This window comes from Schistocerca gregaria, chromosome 4, assembly GCF_023897955.1.
Source record: "Schistocerca gregaria isolate iqSchGreg1 chromosome 4, iqSchGreg1.2, whole genome shotgun sequence".
NCBI classification, from domain to species: domain Eukaryota; kingdom Metazoa; phylum Arthropoda; class Insecta; order Orthoptera; family Acrididae; genus Schistocerca; species Schistocerca gregaria.
The window spans coordinates 329,228,259-329,252,936 of NC_064923.1; the positions used below are offsets into that span (position 1 = coordinate 329,228,259).

Genomic DNA, 24,678 nt, shown 5'->3' on the forward strand with positions numbered 1-24,678 from the left:
GCTCGCAGATTTTCTTCTAATTTCTGGGTCTATCAAGCTAAAAGTATTATGTCTTTTATTGTAGGTTATACATAAAACAAACATATAAAAGTATTACAACTTGTAACTTTTTTCCTTATAGTTGCTGACAAACTTAAAAATAGCATTAATAAAAGATAAATGTAGACAATATACTTTTATGTTGAAATGGAAAACTAAATGTAACATGACACATTAGTTATAACATATGCTATACTAGCTAAATCACAAATGGTGATTTACTAAAAAATGCATTCGTGTACAAAAATGAAGGACAAAAGTGGTGTTCACTTGATTTATCACTGCCAAGTAGCATAGCTTAGTAAAGCTTGGACCATACATAGAAAGAACTGCTACAGTATAGCACAGAAGACAACTGAAAGGAGTTCGCAATTAGATGAGCAGAACTGACATATATTCAAAGTCACCACAATTTATGACTTTTCCCCTGGGCATTACAAAATGTGGGAGATGGTTCCTAGTAGTGTGTGTGATTACCAAGGACAGCAATGCATGCTGTACAGCATGCTCTCATGCTGGCCATAAGTGGGTGGTAGGGACAGAGCATCGAGTGACATTATACTGAGTGCACTATCCGAAAATTACCTCGAGCAATTAAACAGAGAAGCAACTCGTGGAGATAACATCTTGTACCTACTGATAACAAACAGACCCGAACTTTTTGACTCTGTAAGTGCAGAACAGGGAATCAGTGATCGTAAGGCTGTTGCAGCATCCCTGAATATGGAAGTTAATGGGAATATAAAAAAAAATGGAGGAAGGTGTATTCATTTAGCAGGAGTAATAGAAGGCAGATTTCAGACTACCGAACAGATCAAAACGAAAATTTCTGTTCTGCCACTGGCAATGTTGAGTGTTTATAGAAAAAGTTCAAGGCAATCATAAAATGCGTTTTAGACAGGTACGTGCCAAGTAAAACTGTGAGGGATGGGAAAATCTCACCGTGGTTCAACAACAGAGTTAGGAAACTACTGCGAAAGCAAAGAGAGCTTCACTCCAAGTGTAAGTGCAGCCAAAACCTCTCGCACAAACAGAAGCTAAATTATGTTAAAGTTAGCATAAGGAGGGCTATGCGTGAAGCGTTCAGTGAATTCGAAAGTAAAATTCTATGTACTAACTTGACAGAAAATCCTAGGAAGTTCTGGTCTTACGTTAAATCAGTAAGTGGCTCGAAACAGCATATCCAGACACTCTGGGATGATGATGACATTGAAACTGAGGATGACATGCGCAACGCTCAAATACTAAACACCTTTTTCCAAAGCTGTTTCACAGAGGAAGACCGCACTGCAGTTCCTTCTCTAAATCCTCGCACAAACGAAAAAATGGCTGACATCGAAATAAGTGTCCAAGGAATAGAAAAGCAACTGGAATCACTCAACAGAGGAAAGTTCACTGGACCTGACGGGATACCAATTCGATTCTACACAGAGTACACGAAAGAACTTGCCCCCTTCTAACAGCCGTGTACCGCAAGTCTCTAGAGGAACAGAAGGTTCCAAATGATTGGATTAGAGCACAGGTAGTCCCAGTCTTCAAGAAGGGTCGTCGAGCAGATGTGGAAAACTATAGACCTATATCTCTGACGTCGATATGTTGTAGAATTTTAGAATATGTTTTTTGCTCGAGTATCATGTCGTTTTTGGAAACCCAGAATCTACTCTGTAGGAATCAACATGGATTCCGGAAACAGCGATCGTGTGAGACCCAACTCGATTTATTTGTTCATGAGACCCAGAAAATATTAGATACAGGCTCCCAGGTAGATGATATTTTCCTTGACTTCCGGAAGGCGTTCGATACAGTTCCGCACTGTTGCCTGATAAACAAAGTAAGAGCCTACGGAATATCAGACCAGCTGTGTGGCTGGATTGAAGAGTTTTTAGCAAACAGAACACAGCATGTTGTTATCAATGGAGAGACGTCTACAGACGTTAAAGTAACCTCTGGTGTGCCACAGTGGAGTGTTATGGGACCATTGCTTTTCACAATATATATAAACGACCCAGTAGATAGTGTTGGAAGTTCCATGCAGCTTTTTGCGTATGATGCTGTAGTATACAGAGAAGTTGCAGCATTAGAAAATTGTAGCGAAATGCAGGAAGATCTGCAGCAGATAGGCACTTGGTGCAGGGACTGGCAACTGACCCTTAACATAGACAAATGTAATGTATTGTGAATACATAGAAAGAAGGATCCTTTATTGTATGATTATATGATAGCGGAACAAACACTGGTAGCAGTTACTTCTGTAAAATATCTGGGAGTATGCGTGCGGAATGATTTGAAGTGGAAAGATCATATAAAATTAATTGTCGGTAAGGCGGGTACCAGGTTGAGATTCATTGGGAGAGTCCTTAGAAAATGTAGTCCATCAACAAAGGAGGTGGCTTACAAAACTCTTGTTCGACCTATACTTGAGTATTGCTCATCAGTGTGTGATCCGTACCAGGTCGAGTTGAAAGAGGAGATAGAGAAGATCCAAAGAAGAGCTGCGCATTTTGTCACAGGGTTATTTAGTAACCATGATAGCGTTACGGAGATGTTTAGCAAACCTCAAGTGGCAGACTCTGCAAGAGAGGCGGTCTGCATCGTGGTGTAGTTTGCTCGCCAGGTTTCGAGAGGGTGCGTTTCTGGATGAGGTATCGAATATATTGCTTCCCCCTACCTCCCGAGGAGGTCATGAATGTAAAATTAGAGTGATTCGAGCGCTCACGGAGGCTTTCAGACAGTTGTTCTTCCCGCGAACCATACGCGACTGGAACAGAAAAGGGAGGTAATGACAGTGGCACGCAAAGTGCCCTCCACCACACACCGTTGGGTGGCTTGCGGAGTATAAATGTAGATGTAGACGTAGGTTGGTTAAGAGCTCTTAAGGCAGGGCATTCCATTCCTCCACCAGTGCAATTGACAACTGGTGGGTGATTTTGGTGCATTTGGATATGCTGCACTCTCCACCCCCAATGCAGCCTGCAAGTGCTCGATGGGATTTAAGTTCGGGAAACAGGCAAGCAATTCCATAGGTCAAATATCCTCTTGTTCCAAGAGCTCCTCCAAGGGGAATACAGTGTCACAATAACACTGACCAGTAGGTATACTGTGTTGAAACTTTTGGAGGTAATTGTGCCAATGCAACATTAAGCCTACCACACCATAACACCTGAAGCACCAAAACGATCATGTTTGGCAATGTTCCTGGGTGCATTACATGTTCACACCTCTCACCACATGGGAGTGCATCCAGAATTACTGCTCAGACTGAGGCTGCTCTCATCTGACAAGAACTCCATATTGGTCTTCAATCCCTATACTCTTGGCACCATCTCAAATGGTGCCACCAATCTGTGACTGTCAACATAAGAACATATTGGTCATTTGGCAGACAGACCACCCCCATGTTATTGCCATGCCACTGTGGACTGTGAGACTGCGTGCCTTGTAATTGTCTTAAATATGGTTGCAATTGCATCCACTGTTTGATGTGGGTCCCTTCTTGCCTGCTGCACAATTAACTGTCATCTGGTGCTTTATTTGGGCAGCAGTGTTTGTGGTTTGGAACACTCCCCGTGCATGTAAAACATTGCTGTGAGCAGTACCAAACTTTATCCCTACATTTGTCATGCTTCATTCTCCTTCCATTTTCCTGATGTTCCTTCCCCATGGAAATTCATCCAAATGTTGTCTCCAGGCCATTTTGTAATAAAGTAAAGAACACCACCATAGTTCACCGTAACTGCTCGCTGATTGACACACATTTTTCCCCCTATTCCTTCCGCTGCCTCATGTTGCAGGGCAAGCTCCATTTGGTGCTATAGTCATGATGAATTTGTGCCCTGTGAAGTCCAGCTCTCTCTGCACTGCTATGAGATCTCTGACAATATACTTCTCCAATGTCATTTCCATCGAGTTGTTAATATGTATGTTACATTATCTGTCTCATCCTTAAGTTTTGTAGATGCTTGATAGGAAACTTTCTTGGTCCTCCCATATGTCTTATGTAGCCCCCCGCTGTATGTGGCCCCTCAGTGTCCTACATGTCCTCAGTAGTACTTTCTGGGGAACAGATAGGACCACCCTCCTCCGTTTGTACCAGTGCTTGCCTGTTCGAAACTAGACTATGGGTGTCTCATTTATGCATCTGCACATCTGTCCATCTTATGCTGCCTCAATGCAATCCATCATCATGGCGTCCATTTGGCCACTGGCACCTTTTACACTAGCCCAGTTGAGTGTCTGTATGCAGAAGCTGCTGAACTACTGCCGGCATACTGCCATGACTTCCTCCTCAGTAGGTAAACATGCCATTTGTCTGCCATGTCTGGCCTCCCATCCTATGCCTCCTTCTTTGATGATTCCTTTGATCACCAGTATGGGCAGCGGCATCCCTCTTCTCTGTTACCTCCGGGATTTCACTTTCGGCTCTTGCTTCAGCAGCTTAACTTCATGCTACCTACCACTTTCCTGATGGGTCCGAATTTGTCACCACCATGGCTTCATACGGTGATCAGTGTTTGCCTTGGCCTTCATTCACTTCCTAAGGACACTATTCCAGCCTTGCTCTATTGCCATAATTTTCACGACCTTCACATGGAACTTCATAATAGTACCTTTGTGTACACAGATGGCTCTCAGAATGACCATAGTGTTACCTATGTCTTCATAATTGGCACCAACATTTCTCAGTATCGGCTTCTGGAGCAATGTTCTGTATTTACAGCAGAGGTCTTCACCTTGTATCGGGCCACGCAGTACATCCGGAGGCACAGGCTTTTCATTTGCACAATTGCGCCATCTACTCCAACTCTCTGTGCCCTTCAGAGCCTCTGTGTGCTATACATCGTCCATCCCTTAGTGCAATGGGTCCTGGAAAACTGTCATTTGCTCACTTTTGAAGGAGCTACTGTGATGTTTATGTGGGTTCCTGGTCACATCAGTCTGATGGGAAACGAGGCTGCTGACGCTGCTGCCGAGGCTGCAGTTCTGGTAGCTGAGCCCGCTAGTTCTTTCATTCCATCTGATGATCTCTGTGTTGCCATCTGCCACCTTGTGCATCACTAGTGGTGCTCCCTTCCTGGGAACAAGCTCCAGGAAATTAAACGTCTCCCAGCAGCTTGGAAGACTTCCTCTGGGTCTTCTCATCATGAGGAGATCATTTTAGCTAGGTTGCGTTTTTGGTACTGTCTTTTTAGCCATCGCCATTTGTTAAGTGTTGCTTCCGTAGCACTTTGTGCTCATTGCCCTCATCCTTTGATGGTTTGCCTTTTCCTGACAGATTGCCCTTCTTTTAACCACTTATGTTCCAATTTATGTTTGCCGTCTAAGTTGTTGGCCATTTTAACAAACGACGCGTGGGATGTCGTATGCGTTTTACTTTTATTTGTCGTAGCAACATTGCGAAGCACATTTAATCTTCAGTTCAGGTCATCTGTTTCTCTATGGCATATTTTATGGACCTCTCTTCAAGTACCTGTTTTTAGTTGTCTTACCTTTCGTCACTTGGGCTGTACATGTAGTCTCTTTTAACTCCTTTTTTGTCTTCATGCTCTACAGTTCTGACATGGGCACGTTATGACCCTAGTTGTTTTTGTGCTCTAAAACGAAACATTGAATGCAGACAACACACATCACACACACATGACCACAATTTCTGGCAGCTGAAGCCAGAGTTCATAATACTGTTACATTCCATCTTGGGTTTTGTGTTGTTTTATTCACATTGTTATACCCTGAAATTTGAATGAATCATTATTTGATTGAGGGTACTACCCCTAAAATTAAAGTGCAAATGCTGATCACAGCCAATACTATAGCAGAAAATACATTTTTGTGACACTCAACAAATGAAAATACACAATATACCCCCTGTCATCATGTAATTCCTTTTGACTTTTTCATTTTTAGTTTACATTTAATCAATTAGTTATTGAAAGTATTAGCCCGTTACTTCTGGTAACTTAAAATTCAGTGATGGTTGGTTACTTTGTCTTATCATATTTGTGAGTAAAGGTGCTTCGTTACTTTTGTTTTGTAGGGCCCTCCCTATGGCTTTGATCTTTCTCTCTCTCTCTTAGTCACGTGGTATGTAATATCAAGGAGCATCTACCATCCGGTGTACTTTGTTGGATTAATGTTATTATATCAAAAGAATCCATTTATTGGAGAGATGTACATTGGTGCATTTGTTGGTTCTAGGCAGGGAGTTATCATTCTGAAATGAAAGCAGTTTACACAGTTTTGAACATGACAGATTGAAAGGCTTTATGCATAGGACTGGATATTTTGTCAGAGCTTACAGTCAAAACCCAACTAAGTGCTTCACTTCAGTGAAATTAATACCTAGAAACAAGTGAAAAAAAACATCATTCTCAAATATACCATAGTTCAACAGTAGTTCATTGTATATAGTCGGTTATTTGCGAAAGACTCTCTACTACAGTTTGCATTCATGAGGGTTCTCAAACCATTTCAAGTAGAGCTGTAGTTACAATTTTTTTTCCTTTGTAGTTTCTTTTGCCTTTAAATGATAATAAATATAAATTTTATTAAAAACAAAGATTCCAAGACTTACCAAGCGGGAAAGCGCCGGCAGACAGGCACATGAACAAAACACACAAACACACACACAGAATTACGAGCTTTCGCAACTGGCAGTTGCTTCGTCAGGAAGGAAGGAAGGAGAGGGAAAAATGAAAGGATGTGGGTTTTAAGGGAGAGGGTAAGGAGTCATTCCAATCCCGGGAGCGGAAAGACTTCCCTTGGGGGAAAAAAAGGACAGGTGTACACTCGCGCACACACACACACACACACATATCCATCCGCACATACACAGACACGAGCAGACATATTTAAAGGCAAAGAGTAAGGGCAGAGATGTCAGTCGAGGCGGAAGTACAGAGGCAAAGAAGTTGTTGAAAGACAGGTGAGGTATGAGTGGCGGCAACTTGAAATTAGCGGAGGTTGAGGCCTGGCGGATATCGAGAAGAGAGGATATACTGAAGGGCGAGTTCCCATCTCCGGAGTTCGGATAGGTTGGTGTTGGTGGGAAGTATCCAGAGACTGACATCTCTGCCCTTACTCTTTGCCTTTAAATATGTCTGCTTGTATCTGTGTATGTGCGGATGGATATGTGTGTGTGTGTGTGTGTGTGTGTGCGCGAGTGTACACCTGTCCTTTTTTTCCCCAAGGGAAGTCTTTCCGCTCCCGGGATTGGAATGACTCCTTACCCTCTCCCTTAAAAGCCACATCCTTTCATTTTTCCCTCTCCTTCCTTCCTTCCTGACGAAGCAACTGCCAGTTGCGAAAGCTCGTAATTCTGTGTGTGTGTTTGTGTGTTTTGTTCATGTGCCTGTCTGCCGGCGCTTTCCCGCTTGGTAAGTCTTGGAATCTTTGTTTTTAATATATTTTTCCCATGTGGAAGTTTCTTTCTGTTTTATTTACATAAATATAAATTTTGTTATATAGTTACTTATTGTCCTCCATTTTGACATCACACTGTTACTAACTGTGTTGTTCTGTATGAACATGTGGTTCCTTTAATCTTATGTTATTTTTACCATCCATCCTTCAATGCATGTAAAACTGATGCTTGTGGCTCTAATGAGTTTATTTTTCAAATTGAAAATCCAGGGTGGAATAACAACAGTATGAAATAGAACAGATTTCTACTCACCACATAGAGGAAGCACTGAGCAGCAACCAGCTACATTTAGAAGTAAATTAAGCTAATGGATAAAGTTGTTCTTCTCAGGTAGACAACCACATTCGTACATGCACATCTCGCCCCCCCCCCCCCCCCCCCCCACACACACACACACACACACACACACACACACACACACACACACACACACACCCGCGCGCACTGTCGGACGTCTCCAGACAGTCTGGCTGTAGTGTACGGAGTCAATAGTGGCCATGCCATGCATCTCATCTGCTCATTTGTGTGTGTGTGTGTGTGTGTGTACTCTAGAAGGACTTCGTCTGATTGCTTAATCTACTTTTAAACATACTTTAAATATTCCTGGGTGCCGTCTCTGTGTGATGAATAGCAATCTTTCTTATTTCATATTGTTGAATTTATTTTTCTGTAAGATATTTCATGTTATGTAAAATCATTCTAAGATAAAATGTTACTGTTAAAATATACAACTGCACTCAATGAAGGACATGTAGACTCTATGTACCAGTCCTCAAAATGCCTAACAAGTAATGTTTCAGTAACATTGTCATCCTTATATCTTTGTCTGAGTAAGAACATATAAAATTCTGTTGGCAGACGGTGTTATAAAAATTTAATTCACTTTTAAGTTCTTTTCACCTGTGTTATAGCATTGGTTTTTGGTCCATTGAAAAACAATCACTATGTAAAACCTTCTTATTCTGCAAAAAGTAAAGTGACATGTTTTAAGAAACATGTTTTTGTGTAATGTAACATGAGAGATAAAAATGTAATCACATAGCAACGGCAGGAGAAAACACATGAAAGTTAAGGAAATGTGCAAGCTATTGGAGCCAGTGGCTCCTTCTTCTGTCAGGACTTGTGAAGGGGAAGGAAGAGGGATGAAGGAAAAAGTATGGCAAGATTTAGCAACTGAGAAGAGTTCCTTCACCTCTCTCACTTCCCCTTAAATGCTTGTGTCAGAAAGAGGAGCCACTGGCTCCCAAACCTTACACATTTCCATAACTTTCACATGTATTTTCTCCTGATGCTGCTTAGTGAGGAGATTTTTTATCTAAAGAATTATCAAAAAATGATTACTTTCGCTGATGTATGTATTTGTATGTTATATCTGGCTAAAGGATTTTGGTAATACATTTTAGTAGTGAATTGACAAAAATATTCCAACCAGATGGGGTGCGCAAGTTTTGAATTTGAGAAAGTGTTTTGATATTATAATGAAAAGAGTGCATGCAAGGAACATAGTATAGGCAAAGGAAAGGTAGGGGTATGGCCTAGGAATAGTGTGGAAAAGCAAGGGAAGAGGGTAGAAATATAACTGCAGACAACACTCACTCAGTTCCAGGCAAGGCTAATTGTGTATTGCATGCAAGTTACAGAGTGGGGCGGAAAGAGGGCAGAGGGGAGGTTGCTCAGAACAGTATAAATGAGGGTGCATAGGCCTATAATTATAAACCAAAATGTGTATGATAATGAAAGACAGTTAAGAATCTCTTTTCTGAGGGGGAAGTGAAATAGACTTTTAAAAATGTTACTTACTCTGTAAATCTCTAAGTGATTTTGTTGCAGCAAAATTTAGAGTTTAACTTGTTGGTTATGTGTTTATCTGTTTATCTACACTTATACTGTACAATGAGCTGTTGTCTTTACTCATAGCACTGTTTAAAGCGGTAATTATCCCTGAAACAGGCATGCCATTTTTCATAACACGAATGGGCGTGTGGCGCACTTTGTTCACATGTGTAGAATAGATTTCTTTATGTTACCAAGGGAAACATATATGATCAAAATTGCTGTTTAATCCTAGTTTATTTAAAAAATGACAAAAATAAACTTACGTAATATAAGCTAAACCACTGCATCATTAAACAATAATGAAATAAATTTTCGCTATAGCACTCTGTTGCCAAGGACAGGTGTTACAGAGACAGTAATGACCCACTCGTAGCATTAAGCAGTGCAATTGCATCAGATCCCATTTGCATCGGATCCCAGCTAGCTGCTTATTTAATCAGTAATTATCCCATAGATAACTTCCTCAATGTGGCATTATGGGTTCCCCCCCCCCCCCCCCCCCCCCCCTGCACGGATCATAAATTTTCTCTCGTCTAGCTCGCTTGTTTTTTATATTACTGCTGCTCACTTGGACATATGAGAACACAATTTATCACGGTGATACCTGAAGTAACAATGAAGGAATAGATATGGTTTTGCAGTTGTGGAACAAAAATGGAACCGTGCAAAATCATTTTATTTTTGGTTGGTGCACATTATAAACATGTGTGCCCGCTCGAGGGTTAAATACACACACATTTTAGCACTGACGTTTTTAAAAAAAATATTGAGTGTAGTATAGGTTCTTGTCATACATCTTGTGCTTTTTTAATGGTCCAGAATTGTATGCTGTTCTTCCTCCATGTTTCTTTCCTGTACCTATGTTTGAACACCAGTGAAGGTATCTTCAATTCCAGAATTATTGTTTATGATCGTTTTATGTTCTTGTTGCCCATATTCCTTTTCCTCTCTGCCAGAGAAAGTTCTGTACAAGTGTCAATGATGTAAATGTATCATTTTTGTGGAGAAACAAATTTTAACAAGAAGTTGAATGTTGCAAAAAAGAAAACACCAACCAGCCTCCATTAATAATGCTATTTATTTACATGCATAGTGCCATTACTAGTACTGAGCTGACAATTCATCTCCAGATGGCCATTCACTTTTAGATTACATTTTTGTGTTGTTTACATTAGATGCGACTGTTTTTCTCCCTTGTAGTGAAAGTTTCTAGGGGTGATGGTACCGTACAGCAAAAAACAATTAGAAATGGCCTATTTAAGAATAACTTAACTAAAAGTGTAAACAAGTCTCTAAGATAGAACTGTCTCAGTTTAAGGACACCATACTTGTGTTGAAATTCCCGCATCATGACATTCCACTGTTACCTGCTTGTGTTCACAAAATAATAAAAACTACGAGGGAAATTCGCAAAGGGAAGATACAATGGCTCTCAGTCCTTAAATAGAACATTTATTTAGAAAATGTCAGTTACATCTTATTAACTGAATTATTTATATTCATAACTGGATTATTTGTTATTTTTCGACATAATCACCCCCATTATCCAAACATTTGTTAAGTTGGTGCACAAGCTTTTGTATCCCACAGTCATAGAAGGTTGCCACCTGTTGTAGGAACCACATTTCAACTTCATCTTTGATCTCTTCATCGTCGTGGAATGATTTTCCACCAAGATGTGACTTCAGGTAACAGAAGACATGGAAGTCGGTGGGCACAAGGTCCGGGCTGTATGGTAGATGGTCCAGTACGTCACATTTGAATTGTTTGATTAGTGTTTTGGTTATGAGCTCTGTCTAAGGCCGAGCATTGCCATGAAGCAAGCGGACTCCACTTGTCAGCATTCCCCTGCGTTTGTTTTGAATTGCCCTTTGCAGACTTTTCAAAGTCTGGCAATATGCAGCAGCATTCATTGTCATTCCAGGAGGCATAAATTCCAAAAGAAGAATGCCTTGTCTGTACCAAGAAAAATTTTCTTCGTTGAAATTGACGTTTTGCATTTCTTGGCTTTTGGTGAATTCGAATGGTGCCATTGCATTGATTGTTGCTTGGATTCAGGTGTATGGTGATAAACCCAAGTCTCGTCACAATGTGATCAAGGAACTCGTCACCTGCTTCAGCATAGCGTGTGAGGAAATCGAGTGCAAAGCCCATCCTTTTCTTTTTGTGTTTTTCTGTTAACAGTTTTGGAACCCAGCACACACACACAATTTCCTGTACCCTAACTTGACAGTCACAACGTCATAGAGAGTTGTCATTGACATGTCCGGTATGATCTGATGCAATTCTTTCAATGTGAGACGTCGATTCTCACGAATTGCTTACTCCAATCTTCGAAGAAGGGTATCAAAGATCACAGATGGCCGACCTGTTCTCTGTTCGTCATGAACATCGGTCGTACCTTCAGAGAAATGACGACACCATTTCGTTACATTTTGTTGATTCATAATGTTCCCATAAATAGAAACAATTTCTTTATGAATATTCGTTGGTCGATGACCTTTTGCATGAAGAAAACGTATGATGGAGCGCACTTCGCATTTGGCGGGATTCTGAATCGGTGCAGTCATTTTAAACACGACCTACTCAAACCAGAAGCAATGTTCAACTGCCGAACAACTGCAAGGAGAAAGCTAGCAGTTAAAGGTTAACACCATTGTTGCCAACTTGCTCACCAAAATTCTTCTGTTCCTCTGGCGTACAGTGTATCTTTACTTTCTGAAATACCCTTGTATATAGTTTTTACTATTTTGTGAATGCAAGCAGTCAACAGTGCAACATAATGATACAGGAATTTCAATGTAGGAAACCTTAAACTAAAACTGTTCTATCATAGGGATTTGTTTACGTTATTATCATTTATTGTTAATTACTTTTACAGTAAAATAGGCAGCACATCTTTTTTTCCTGCAGCTGACACCTAATGTAAACAACAAAAAATATAATGCAATTGTGAACAGCCATCTGAAGATGAACGTGTCAGTTCAAAGCTGGCAACAGTGCTTCTGTGTAAATAAATAGCATTATTAATAGTCCTGGTTACTGTTTTCTCCTCTGTAAGAATCAACTTGTATTTTGTTCACAGCCGTGGTCTTAAAATGTCAATATTCAACAAAACTGCATTAACACATTTAAAGTTCCAGGAAACTTAGACCTGTGGAGTGTAAGTGTCCCTTTTGTTAAATCAATTTTTTTATGTTACATTAATGATAATTTTCTGTTTCTTGCATCAACAGGCTATATTGTAATCTGATTTTTCTATCTCAAGGCAGAGTTTTTAATTGTCAGCAGTCTTTAAATTTTACATTTTGCGTTTTATGTTCTAAAACAGCAAAACTCTCTTTCTTTTGCAGTTGGCCTATAGTTCATGCTCGGATGACTCAGATGTAAGCATAAAATTTGATGATGCCTCTTGTGTTTTGTTTTTGCATGTCTTTGCTGTGTTTTGATGCACAGTCTCCTTGTGGAAAATACTGTCTGTCTCACCAATAATTTTCTAAGCCACTAATTACTACTGACTTGCCCATTTTGTTGTTTCAGTTTTTAAAGATAGTTGCTATCCATTGCCACCAAATCGGAGAATAAGACCATCATAATAATTTAAATGTGTCTTCTTTTGGAGACGTGAGTCCACAACTCTAAACTGTTATTATTTCAAATTCCATGCCATTACCATATCACTATGAATTTATATGAACTGCTCAAGTGAATGAATTCATTGAAGATGTACTGTGTGCTGAAGTCCAATAATTCTTACCAATTAATAATACAAATTAATTCTTGATAATTCTTATCAATTAATATTACTGATTACTTCAAGCAGTCACATTGTTTAATAATGCCTGTGTATAGTAATTTGTATTTTCAGTTGATATTCGTAAGAGTCAGTCAACCTAAGCTAAAATGTTCACATTTAAAGTTATTTCTTCACATTATTTTTCTCCTGTGTTCAGCTCTGCATAGTTTGGAAGAGTGCCTTAATGAAGTTGGAAAAAGATGAGAAAAATTGACTAAAATGCTGAAGGTATAATTTAGACAGTGATATGTGCTTATCAGGGTGGGGCAAAATAAAAGTGGCTCAGAGAACTGAGTTCTGGGGTACAAAGAATCGCAGCAGAGGAAAGGCGATACAGTACTAACCTGACTACGGCAGATGTTTAAAGTGAGCACCATTCATCTCTTGGCACTTTTGCGTTCTGTTCAGCAAGTTGCTGGAATCACTGCAGTTTCATCCAAAATGTTCTGCAGCAGTTCTTGAAGACTTTGTTGTGATACACCTTATACTTGAGGCCTCCCCAAACAAAGTAATTGCACACTGACAAATCAGGTGACCTGGGTGGCCAGCTAGGTCCATGACCAGACGAACCTCAGCTAACAATTCTGTCTGGTGTGAAGATAGTGTGAATGTGCTCAAAGGTTTGGCCAGCTGTATGGACAGTTGCTCCATCCTTTCAGAAGTAACTGTAGATCTGTTCCTCCACTGTCAATGCTGCCAGAAATGGTTTCAAAATGCTGGCAATGTAACACACCAAAGTCATTGTCTGATGAAAGAAAATGGGACCAGTAATGTGACGTGCAGACACTCACACCAAACTCCAACCTTCTGATCATGCAATAGTGTTTTATGAAAGCTATGTGGATTACCTGCTGCTTAGAAACTGTGATTCTGTGAGTTGGCATAACCACTAAGGTGAAAAGTTACTTTCGTGTAGCTCTCAGTCCATCATCACCTGATCTTATTGCACCACTGGGAATTAGATGTTTCTTGTCTGTTTTAAGTAATGTTTCTTGTTTGTTTTAAGTAATGTTAGTATTCATCTATTTTTCATACTTCTAAGAACTCCGTACTTGTAAATAAATCCAGGAATGAGATTTTAAGTTATGTAAAAAATAGAGAAATGTCATACTCAGCAGATTGGATATTGGAGGTTTATCTGTGGCATCATGACCACAAACAAAGAAAATGAATTTCAGACATCCACAACCAGAAATATATTCCACAAAGAAATGGAAGATGTAAGATAGTAGGCAATCATACACAGAAATTATTTATGATCCAAGACGGAGACATGGGGCAGGGTAACATGGGAAACAAAGTAATGACATACTGCTATGTTAATAATGCCTTTCTCTTGTGATACCTCTGCTACAAGAAGTTTAAACACAAAGCTGAGAAGGTTCTCCAGTGGATACAACAGGAAAGTGAAGATCAACTTCCCATACCTACACTGGAATAGGAAGGATAAACACAAATTGTCACATCCTTAGCAGAAGGCATAATTGGAGGGAGGAGGGCTGTCATCACAACAAAGCAAATTTCTCTGTTTATTTGGGTCATGTGAAACACCTTTTTTAGGTAAAATTATAGACGTACATTAAATACAACAGCATAACAACAAGTATGACCAGATTATAGGAGCATGTGCTTGTGATCTTATATGGAAAAAAAGGAACCTTGTAATTGCTACAGTATACAACCTCCAAGTGCATGATTGGGAAATCTTCATCAACAACTTGGCTTATTTCCTATCCACTTTAGAAGCAGATAAAAAAATAAAGATTTTTAATGGTGAAAGAATGGAAGACTTTAGAGCAGCTTAAATTTATTGACGGGAGTGAAGTCTACAATGATCCCAATGACAACTATACAGGGCGATTCAAAAAGAATACCACAACTTTAAAAATGTGTATTTAATGAAAGAAACATAATATAACCTTCTGTTATACATAATTACAAAGAGTATTTAAAAAGGTTTTTTTTCACTCAAAAACAAGTTCAGAGATGTTCAATATGGCCCCCTCCAGACACTCGAGCAATATGAACCCGATACTCCAACTCGTTCCACACTCTTTGTAGCATATCAGGCGTAACAGTTTGGATAGCTGCTGTTATTTCTTGTTTCAAATCATCAATGGTGGCTGGGAGAGGTGGCCGAAACACAATATCCTTAACATACCCCCATAAGAAAAATCGCAGGGGGTAAGATCAGGGCTTCTTGGAGGCCAGTGATGAAGTGCTCTGTCACGGGCTGCCTGGCGGCCGATCCATCGCCTCGGGTAGTTGACGTTCAGGTAGTTACGGACAGATAAGTGCCAATGTGGTGGTGCTCCATCCTGCTGAAATATGAATTGTTGTGCTTCTTGTTCGAGCTGAGGGAACAGCCAATTCTCTAACATCTCCAGAAACTGTAGTCCAGTTACAGTAGCACCTTCGAAGAAAAAGGGACCAAAATCTTTATTGGCTGAAATGGCACAGAAAACGTTCACCTTAGGGAGTCACGTTCATACTGAGTTGTTTCCCGCAGATTCTCAGCGCCCCATATACAGACATTGTGACGGTTGACTTTCCCGTTAGTGTGGAAAGTACAAAATGTCAGACTGAGCTTCATGTGTAGTTTATTTATTTTTAATACTTTATCCATCTGAATCCAAGGAGTATTACAGCTAATTTTTCTTTTTCTTTGTGAGCACCAATTTTTTTTGTGTTCTGCAGGTTATATTTGTGAGATTAAGACTTAAACTGTTTGCTGTGAACCAGTTGTAGGGCTTATTCAGTGATGATCTGCTCTCTCTCTCTCTCTCTCTCTCTCTCTCTCTCATTTTCATTGTAGTAGTATTTCAAAGTTATTGGGGCCAAGGAAGGTGGTACTGTGGCCGAGACATTGGACTTACAGAAAAAATGAAGTTCAAGTACCCATGTAGCTCTACATTTTCTGTAATTTCGCTAAACTGATTGAGGTAATGTATCCTTTGCAATGAACAGGGGACAGTTTTTTCCATGTCTTTCTCCTGTCCAAGTTTGTGCTTTACCTCTAATGACATCATTGTTGACAGGATGTTAATGCTCATCTTTCTTCCTTTCTCAAAAGTCATTGGCAGGTCATTTATGTGTTTCCTTTATTCAGTTACCACGCTTACATTTCTGCAAAATGCTGTTTTTGTTTCATATCTAGTGTATGCAGTCATCATAGTAGCCCCCCAGGTGGGCTCCTTTTGTGAGAACGTGCTTGGTACCACAGGCCCCCAGCCTCTGCAGAATTACTTCCTTTCTGTGCAGCAAGCTTATACATCTACTATCCTTCCACCCCTCTGCCTCTCCATTGAGTGGTTTTCTTGATGAATCATTTCTCATTGGCAGTGACTTCTTGAGCAGTTTGCAAGCTTTCAACCAGTGTTACACTTGCCATCCCTTAATCATTATTGCTAGTCAGGATTCTCTTTATGCCTTCGAACAATGTGGATGCTCAGTGACCAAATCTGGACCCTGAGCCACATCAGGATCCCAGGGAATGAACTCGCTGATAGCTTGGCCAAACTGTCTACCACTAAACCAGTTATTGAGATCTGTTTTCCAGAAACAGACCTCCAATCGGTATTATGCCTAGTTTTAAGAATTTGGAATATGGAATGGCTCATTCTTACTTCACGAAACAAACTACCATTGATAGAGGAGACTACAAGTCTGTGTAAGTCCTCCAAGTATGCCTCTTGCAAGGACTCTACCTTTCTTTGCCACCCCCGCATTGGCCATACTTGACTGACTTATGGTCATTTCCTCCATGATGAGGACCCACCCCACTGTCATTGTGGTCCCTTTTAACAGTTGTCCACATTTTGCGGTCGTATCCCAACCTAGCCACCCTGCAGTGGACTCTTAACCTCCCTGACTCACTAGCCTGGAGTTAGGAGACAATGTTTCAGCGACTGACTTAGTTTTACTTTTGATTCATGAAGGGATTTTTACCACTCTCTTTAAGGAAGGGCCACTTAACCTTGTTGGCTGATTGAGGGGGTTGGTAGAACACTCTCTTGCCTCCTCTGCCCAGAGCAGGCAGCGGCTGTGTAGGTTTGGTTGTCTAGCCCAGTCCTCATCCTACCTGCTCTTTTACTCTTCTTTCCCCCCTCTCACGTGGTCTGTAATACTTTTTCACCTTTTTTGTCTCTGTGCTTCTCTTGCCCTGTCCATGTTGCTAGTCTTCCCCAGGCAATTTCTGAGTGGAGTACCTCTGGTAAGCGGCACGGCTGGACGGTGTATCCCCCCTCATTAGGCTCTGCTTTTGGGAGCTTCCAACTGCTCCCTAGATAGGGCACCTTGCCTGCATGTCTTGCTCTGCCTCACTTTCTTGTTCTTGCTTCTTATCTTGCCTTCATTGACCCCTACATAGACTAGAGCATTTCTTACCATGAGTTTTGCACAGAAGGCGATCTCTGATTTAGAGTCATGTAGCTTGTCTTTTGTATCTGCTATGCATCCTTATTCCAGTTTCAGGTGGCAGTAAATAGAAAACCTTATTAAAAAAAAAGACTTCTTTTCATAATTGTGCTTCATTGGAAACAATTTTTAAAGACAGAAAGTTTCCTCACTGTGTTGCACTAGCTGGTGTGTATTGAAATATTTTAATTTTTGCACACCATTAATCTATAACTGTAATGAGTCCTACAACAGTGTTCCTCTGTTACACCCCAAGCATAATTATTCAGAATAAAATAAGTACTACTTGAGAGAGAGTTTTTGAACACTCTGTTTTATGGAATACCAAAAATTTGATGCTCATTTCAACACTATTAGTATTTGGATATTCCCTCACGATGCCAGTATTTTCATAGTGCATGCATTTTCTCCTCCGTTATGTTACTTATTTCGAACTTGACAAAATATTATTTCCCTAGTAATCTATCAATGAACTGAAGTCTGCCACCTGATTTGCCTATGACTGAGCCTGTGTAATCTTTCAATTTCATGTTCCCCATCCAGTTTGTACCAAAAATGCTGGCTGTACAGCAGATGTCAATAGAACTATATCGGCTGAAGGCCACTGATGTTAAATAAAAGTTAAGGAGAATGAATCAAAGATACAAATTGTAGCCAAAGGTAGTTAGTTGTTTCTGAATTTAAGAAGGCACTCTTCCATTTGTACATAGGAATATAAATTCTGGTTAACATTGCGTCTCATATTATACAGGTCTCATATTATACAGGTTTGTTAACATTTATTGTATGTAGACAGCTAATAGTGTTAACTGAAACCAGTCAAGTTACATAAATGAAACAGTATATAAAATAGTAACTGAGTAGTATACAGTTAGATATCTTCCTTTTCATTATAGTTATTATTATTACCATTTATTATTATTATTATTATTATTATTTGATATCAGTGACACAGTACTATTACTTCTTGGGCAAGTCACTAGTATTTGGTTGTTTGCAACAGTTGTTGAGCATGTGGACTAAGGGTTCTGTCTTCATCTGTTGCCAACAGAACACTGCGTGACAATGTTTTCTGTCCTCCCTTTTTTTCTGTATTACTTTGTGTACTACTTCAGCAGTAAATTTTTCCTGCACAATATATATTCTTGGAAAGTATTAACTGCTTTCTGTTCCTTTTTGACAGAATGTGCACTGGTCTGTCTTTTGTATGCTGACTGTGGTAGTGTCTTTTGAATGGTTTTTTGTGTGTGTTAAATCTGTTTATTAATTTAAGTAATGCTTTCCAGCAGCTGTACATACTTCATTTATAGCATTATGAACTGAATTAATAGTGTGTATCATTTGGTTCTGCATATTTTTGTTAACATAAGTTTGATGTCTCATTCCTTTATGCTGTCTTAAAAAATGTGTTTAATGCTGTAAAGATGGACCTGCTGAACCAATCTCTAAACTCTCAGACAGTTAATACCATGCTCATTACAGGTATATTTTTGATGGTAATTCATTGGTGATGATAGCTGTTTTCTTGAGAAATGATTTCTGTGTAGTTTGCTATTGCATTGAGTGTATTCATATGCAATCTCACAGTTACAAGTTTCATTTAGGCAGGGTAGATAGTATACATATTATTGTAGATACAGAACTGCAACAGTTTCTTGTTGATTAAAGCTTGAGTTTGTTTATTATGAAGTTAACGCAGTTGCATTCTATACTTTTTCATGAATATTATATGAATAGCAAGACAGATTACTACTCGCCAAATCTGAGACATTGAGTAGCAGATTTGTTTATCGCTTTTGGATGAAGGCCTTGTTCAAATCTAGTGCACACACAGGTTCGTAGATTATAGGATAAGCATTATGTGTTTCTGTTAACATAATAATTGTCTTATTTTTGTAGTGAATTGTTTCCATTTGTGGGTCCTCAATTTTGTTCTAGTGATGCAAATGAAATAGAGGCAGAATTTGAAATCCCTGATGTATCATTGTTAATGTACAGTGAATGACACAAAGTATAGAAATCACTAACACACAACACTGTGATTTGTTGGTACTGTGCAGAGAATGTTTCAGATATTCGTTGGAATAAACTGCCTGACAAAACGAATAAAGCGCCAGTACGACATGGTTGTATGTTGATATAACTTTGTACATATACACAACATAAGCAGGCATGTAACTGATTAAAGCTGCAATTTTCTTTGACAAATAGTATGGCTACCAGAGCGCATTAGTTTTGTACCAGACTTGGTAAGATACAGAAGAAGCGTGAACATTGTCAGATGTTGAGTGGTCACTGCAAAAGTCACAGAAATGTTATGTACTCGTATGAGACAGTCTATCAGTACCTAACAAAGGGGGCCTTGTTGTGTATCTCGTAATTGTGTACTAGCCAGATTTTTGGGGCTTTCAGATGTGACAGTGACCTGATGTTGGACTGCATAGGAATCTGAGGGTAGGTACTGCCGTCATCAAAAGTCCCGGTTTACCATGTCTGACCACCACTAGGGAGAATCACCATATTGTGCAACAAGCACATTACAAAACCTTCTCATTTGTGCCTGCCATCTGAGAATAAGTAAAGGATTCCAAGCAGTGATTCACTAACAGCTGCTGGAGTATTCCATCTACACAAGAACTCGTATGGCTGCATTTGGTGTGCTGCTGTGTTCAGGAAGCAGGGGATGCTGATGAATGGTGTCACTTTGTGTTCAGTGATAAAATGCAGTTCTGCTGGGGAGAGGTACCATTCTTTCAATGTTTTGTAGAGGCACAATGGTATATTTCCTAAGTCCACTTTCTTTTCAGTACAATTTTGTTTAGTTTTTTATATTTAGTGACACTAAGATCCCTTACAATATATTATTAGTGCGGAGGACTGGATCAAATTAATAAAAAGACTTTATTAACAAAATTCGAATCTCCTGTTATTTATAGTTCGTAGCTTTCATTACTAATCTCGAATACTTGTGTTTTACAGTTGTACTGTTGTTCCACCCTGCTCTCCTCATTTTTCCATCAGCAATTTAGAAGTTCTCTCTGTTTCATTGCCTTTCATATATGGTATAGTTTCCCCAGCAGCCAGTTTTTAGTAATGCTGTTAAATCTCTGCCGCTACCTTAGTGACTGAGTAGCTGTCACAGATGCTCATTAGCTCTGTGTTACCACTACAATTATGTCATTTCACTGTTGCATTATTTCTTTCTTACTCTGGTTCTCAGTGTGATGCTGTGCTATAGCCTCCTTTGCCACATGTGCATAGTTGTGTTTGACATCTTAGCATGACCTGACATGATATCATTACTAGTATTAATTGTGGAAAATAAAATACTATGATGTTGGTTTTGTATTCTCATTATTTCAGTTTTTTGTTGGCATAGTATTTTTCTGTTTCAGCTACAATTTTTGTTCTTATTTTTTTCTCTCAGTATTCAATTACCACAACATGCTCAGTGCTTTCAGGACATGAAAGTTTCTGAGCTCATGTCACTTGTGGACACAAGTAACATACCATCTTTATCACCTAGAGAGATTTCCAAATGCATTATCCCATTCTTATGAACTTGTTTGAACCCCAGTTTGGTTAAACAATTGTTTTCCTGATGCTATTTTGGTTTTAGTATGAATTGTCCTTGAATGATAATGCCAAACCGTTTTCAGAATATCTTTGTCTTGCAATCATTTTCAGTTGCTTCGTTAATGCTGCAATTGCATAGAGATTCAAAAAATTGTCCATCAGGTGTTGGGAAAATGTTTGTTAATGTAAGTGCAACAGTGGTACTTTCCATAGCTAGTCTTTTGAGGTCTGTGGTAAGTCACACAGTGTTTTCTGAAACGTTTGCATGGTTTAAATATCCTTATTAAATAGGGGCTACTGTTTACGATTTCCATCTGCTGCCTGACATTTATTACCTTCACCTGAATTGTGCTTCACTGCTATACTTGTTTTCACCTACTTTTGCCCAATTTGTACACTGTCTCACTTTTCCTCTATGTGCTCATGGCCAGGTGATCACAAATCTTATTAGACTTCTTTTTGAAAGTGCAGATATTCTTTTGTCTTGATTTGTATTTCTTTCCATGCTGTGTGATTTTTCAATCGCATGTGGTCTGTTTATTCTCAGATTCACTCTTAAATGGGTGTTTAGTGCTACACAAAGCATAGAAAGACTGCTGATTATTATTCCGTTATAAATGTAACAATTTCTTACGAAGTCTTCCCATATTTTAATATGATTGTCTCTCAGTTTCCCTAGTGATTTTCACTTAGTTTAGTTACTGTTATATTCCTCTTCTTGTATATCCAAGGTACTGTGGATAATTCTTTTCCATCTTTTCTTGTATATGAACATCTACCTGAATGTATTTTTTTATTTGTTATTTAGCATTAACCTTTTCTTATGTCTTCAGAAGCTAGTGTTTTTTTAATTTACTTATTTATTTTATAGTAACATAGTAAGACAATGGTTCTAATTGGCTTAATTCTCTGAGGGGTTTAATTATTATTGAACACTCACAAAGCTCTATTGTGAACACTTGAAGTATAAATAAATAAGAGAGTAAGCAATATTATGTCACCATATTCAACAGTTTTTGTAAAACACTTTGACTGGAAGTAAGCTCGTGGCAAAATTGAAAATGTGATACTTTGGTAGGAGTTTAAATGAATAATGTGCTCCAGATAATTACTATTCACCCTCATGTATCAGTCACAAGATTAAGACAAAAAGAAAAAATGTCTGGATGAACAGACATTAATTATGATTTACAAGCATTTGAAATCACTTTGAAATTAATTCACTGAATGTAAATAGCTTGGCATCACCTGTGTTAGGTGATCGTACGGTATGGACTTGAACCCATATTTCCTGCTTATTGCAAGTGGTCACCTTAACTAATTCAGCTTGCACTTCTCCCAGATCAACCTAAGCTACCTTACGTCACAGTGTCTACATCCCTATACCATAGTCCCCTACATTCATCACTCAATTCTCATAGCTTTACTCTGAGAACACACAAGATGATAATATCATGGGTCTTGATGTCTCATAGTCTGGTTCTTACTGGTGTGGAAATGCAGAGTAAAGCTGTGAGCATTGAGTGATGAATGCAGGGATCTACGATGTGAGGATGTAGGTAATATGACATGGAAGTTTGGGTCACGCTTAGAGATGTGCATGGATAGCCACAGTGGTTAGGTTGTGGCACAACTTTTCATATTTCACTATTAGGTTGTACATCTATATCCATTACAGCTGAAGCCAAGATATTAACATTTAGTGAATTTATTTGAAACGAAGAAAATGGGGCAACTGGGTGTGAGAAACTGACTCCCACAGAAGAAATAATTGATAAAGCCTGTATGACATGGTTCTGTAGTAGAAGGAAAGCTTACACACTTTCTGGCCAATAGTGTCTTATGAGGCCTCTTTAATTTGATAGATGATATGTCTTTCAGTGTAATTTCTCATAACAGTACACAAGGATGAATAGAATTACAGGCAGGCTACAGAGAATAAGAGAAAGCAGGATAGGTAGTGAAAGAGAGCTTTGTCTTCTGGTGTAGAGAATTCAGTTAGGTAGGGTTGCTCACTTAGGCTTTTGGTGACATGTTTGTGAAATGAGGAAACTGACTAATCACAATAGGAACCACTTGAAAAGATTGTATCACAAAACAGAATAAATTCTCAGAAATTTGAAGTCATTGAATAGAACTAAAAACAATAAATCCCATAGTATCATGGTCTTTCCAACTGTCTATAGGTACTGAGAATGGTGCTTCATTGTAAAGCATCTGACTGTGTACAAAATATTGGTCTTCTGAATGGTGAGTGACCAGATATAATGAAATATTTTCTGGGATAACCTTTCACAGTACACCAGTTGTACAGATGATCTTCAATTTTTTAATGTACTGAGGGACAATTACTACACATTTGAAGTTCCATGTTTGAAATATGTTGGATATTTGTACCATATACTGGTTTTTCTCTTAGTCTTACCCTCTCTATAATATTACTTGGAAATTTTAATTATAATAATGGATTCATATGTTGTTTCTTGGTTGGTAAATGTCATGAATGAAAACGTTGAATAGTAGGAAAGATCTGGCAGAATGTAAATAATGTAGGACTAAAGAAACCACTCATCACATAGTAGAAGCATTGAGTCATTGACTGGCAGGCAGACAGAAGATAAAATGAAAAGTTTGCTAGCCTATGGAAGAAATTCTTTGACAAGATAAGAACGCAAAAAAACACACACGTCTCTACTTCTATATTGTGCTGGCTGGACAAACAGTGCCTGGATTGCACTTCATCAGGTGAGTGGATGAGGCTGGTTGGATAGAAGGATAAAGAGGCAGGAAGCAGGAGAAAGGTTTGGGGACAGGTAGCTAGAGACTCAGAGGAAGCAGGTGTGCAGGATAGGAATTTGGGAGGCAGGGGCTGGGCTAGGCATGTGGCACACAGGTACCAGAACTGGAGACGTGCAGTGTACAAGGGGGGTAAAATGGAACAGTGGGTTCGGAAGGGGTGGCAGGGTGTATGAAGGGGAAACTGATGGGTAGAAGTTGTGGGAATGATGAGACAGTGGACATTTGACACCATGAGGATTACAAGAGCGATGTTTTGCAAGGATAACTCCCATCAATTTAGCTTAGAAAAGCTGGTGCTGGATGGAAGAATCCAGATGGAATGTGTTGTGGAGCAATCACTGAACTCAAGTGTGGTGTGCTTACCAGTCTGTTATGCTACTGGGTGATCAACTTTGACCTTGGCCACAGTTTGACGGTGGCTGTTCATTCTGGTACACAGCTGGTTGGTGGTCATGCACATGTAAAATTCTCCACATGACTGCAGCAGAGCTGGTATGAGATGGCTGCTTTCATGGGTGGCCGTGCTTTTGATGGTATAGGATAAGCCTGTGTCTAGGTAAAATGAGATGTGTTGGTGGATGAATTGGACAGGTCTTGCACCTGTATCTTCAACAGGGATTTGACTATTGTGGCAAAGGGTTAGGAGTGGGATTGTCATAAGGATGGGCCAGGATGTTGCATAGGTTATGTGGGCAACAAAACGCCACTTCAGTAGGAGTGGGAAAGATTGTAATAGGATGTCACCCATTTCTGGGTTGGGTGATAAGTAATCAAAACTTTGGTGAAGGATTTGTTTTGG

General features: G+C 39.3%; 1 protein-coding gene across 11 annotated transcripts in view; it reads left to right on the forward strand.

The window, feature by feature from the left end:
* Positions 1–24,678, forward strand: part of LOC126268005 (F-actin-monooxygenase Mical) — a 505,795-nt gene that overhangs the window by 418,259 nt on the left and 62,858 nt on the right. For 10 of the 11 annotated variants that reach the window (XM_049973389.1, XM_049973388.1, XM_049973387.1 and 7 more), the window contains one exon: positions 12,646–12,678. The exons of the other annotated variant lie outside the window; for it this stretch is intronic. In XM_049973389.1, the coding sequence (XP_049829346.1) occupies positions 12,646–12,678 (33 nt within the window). The remainder of the gene's footprint in view (positions 1–12,645; positions 12,679–24,678) is intronic. 11 annotated transcript variants of the gene reach the window in all.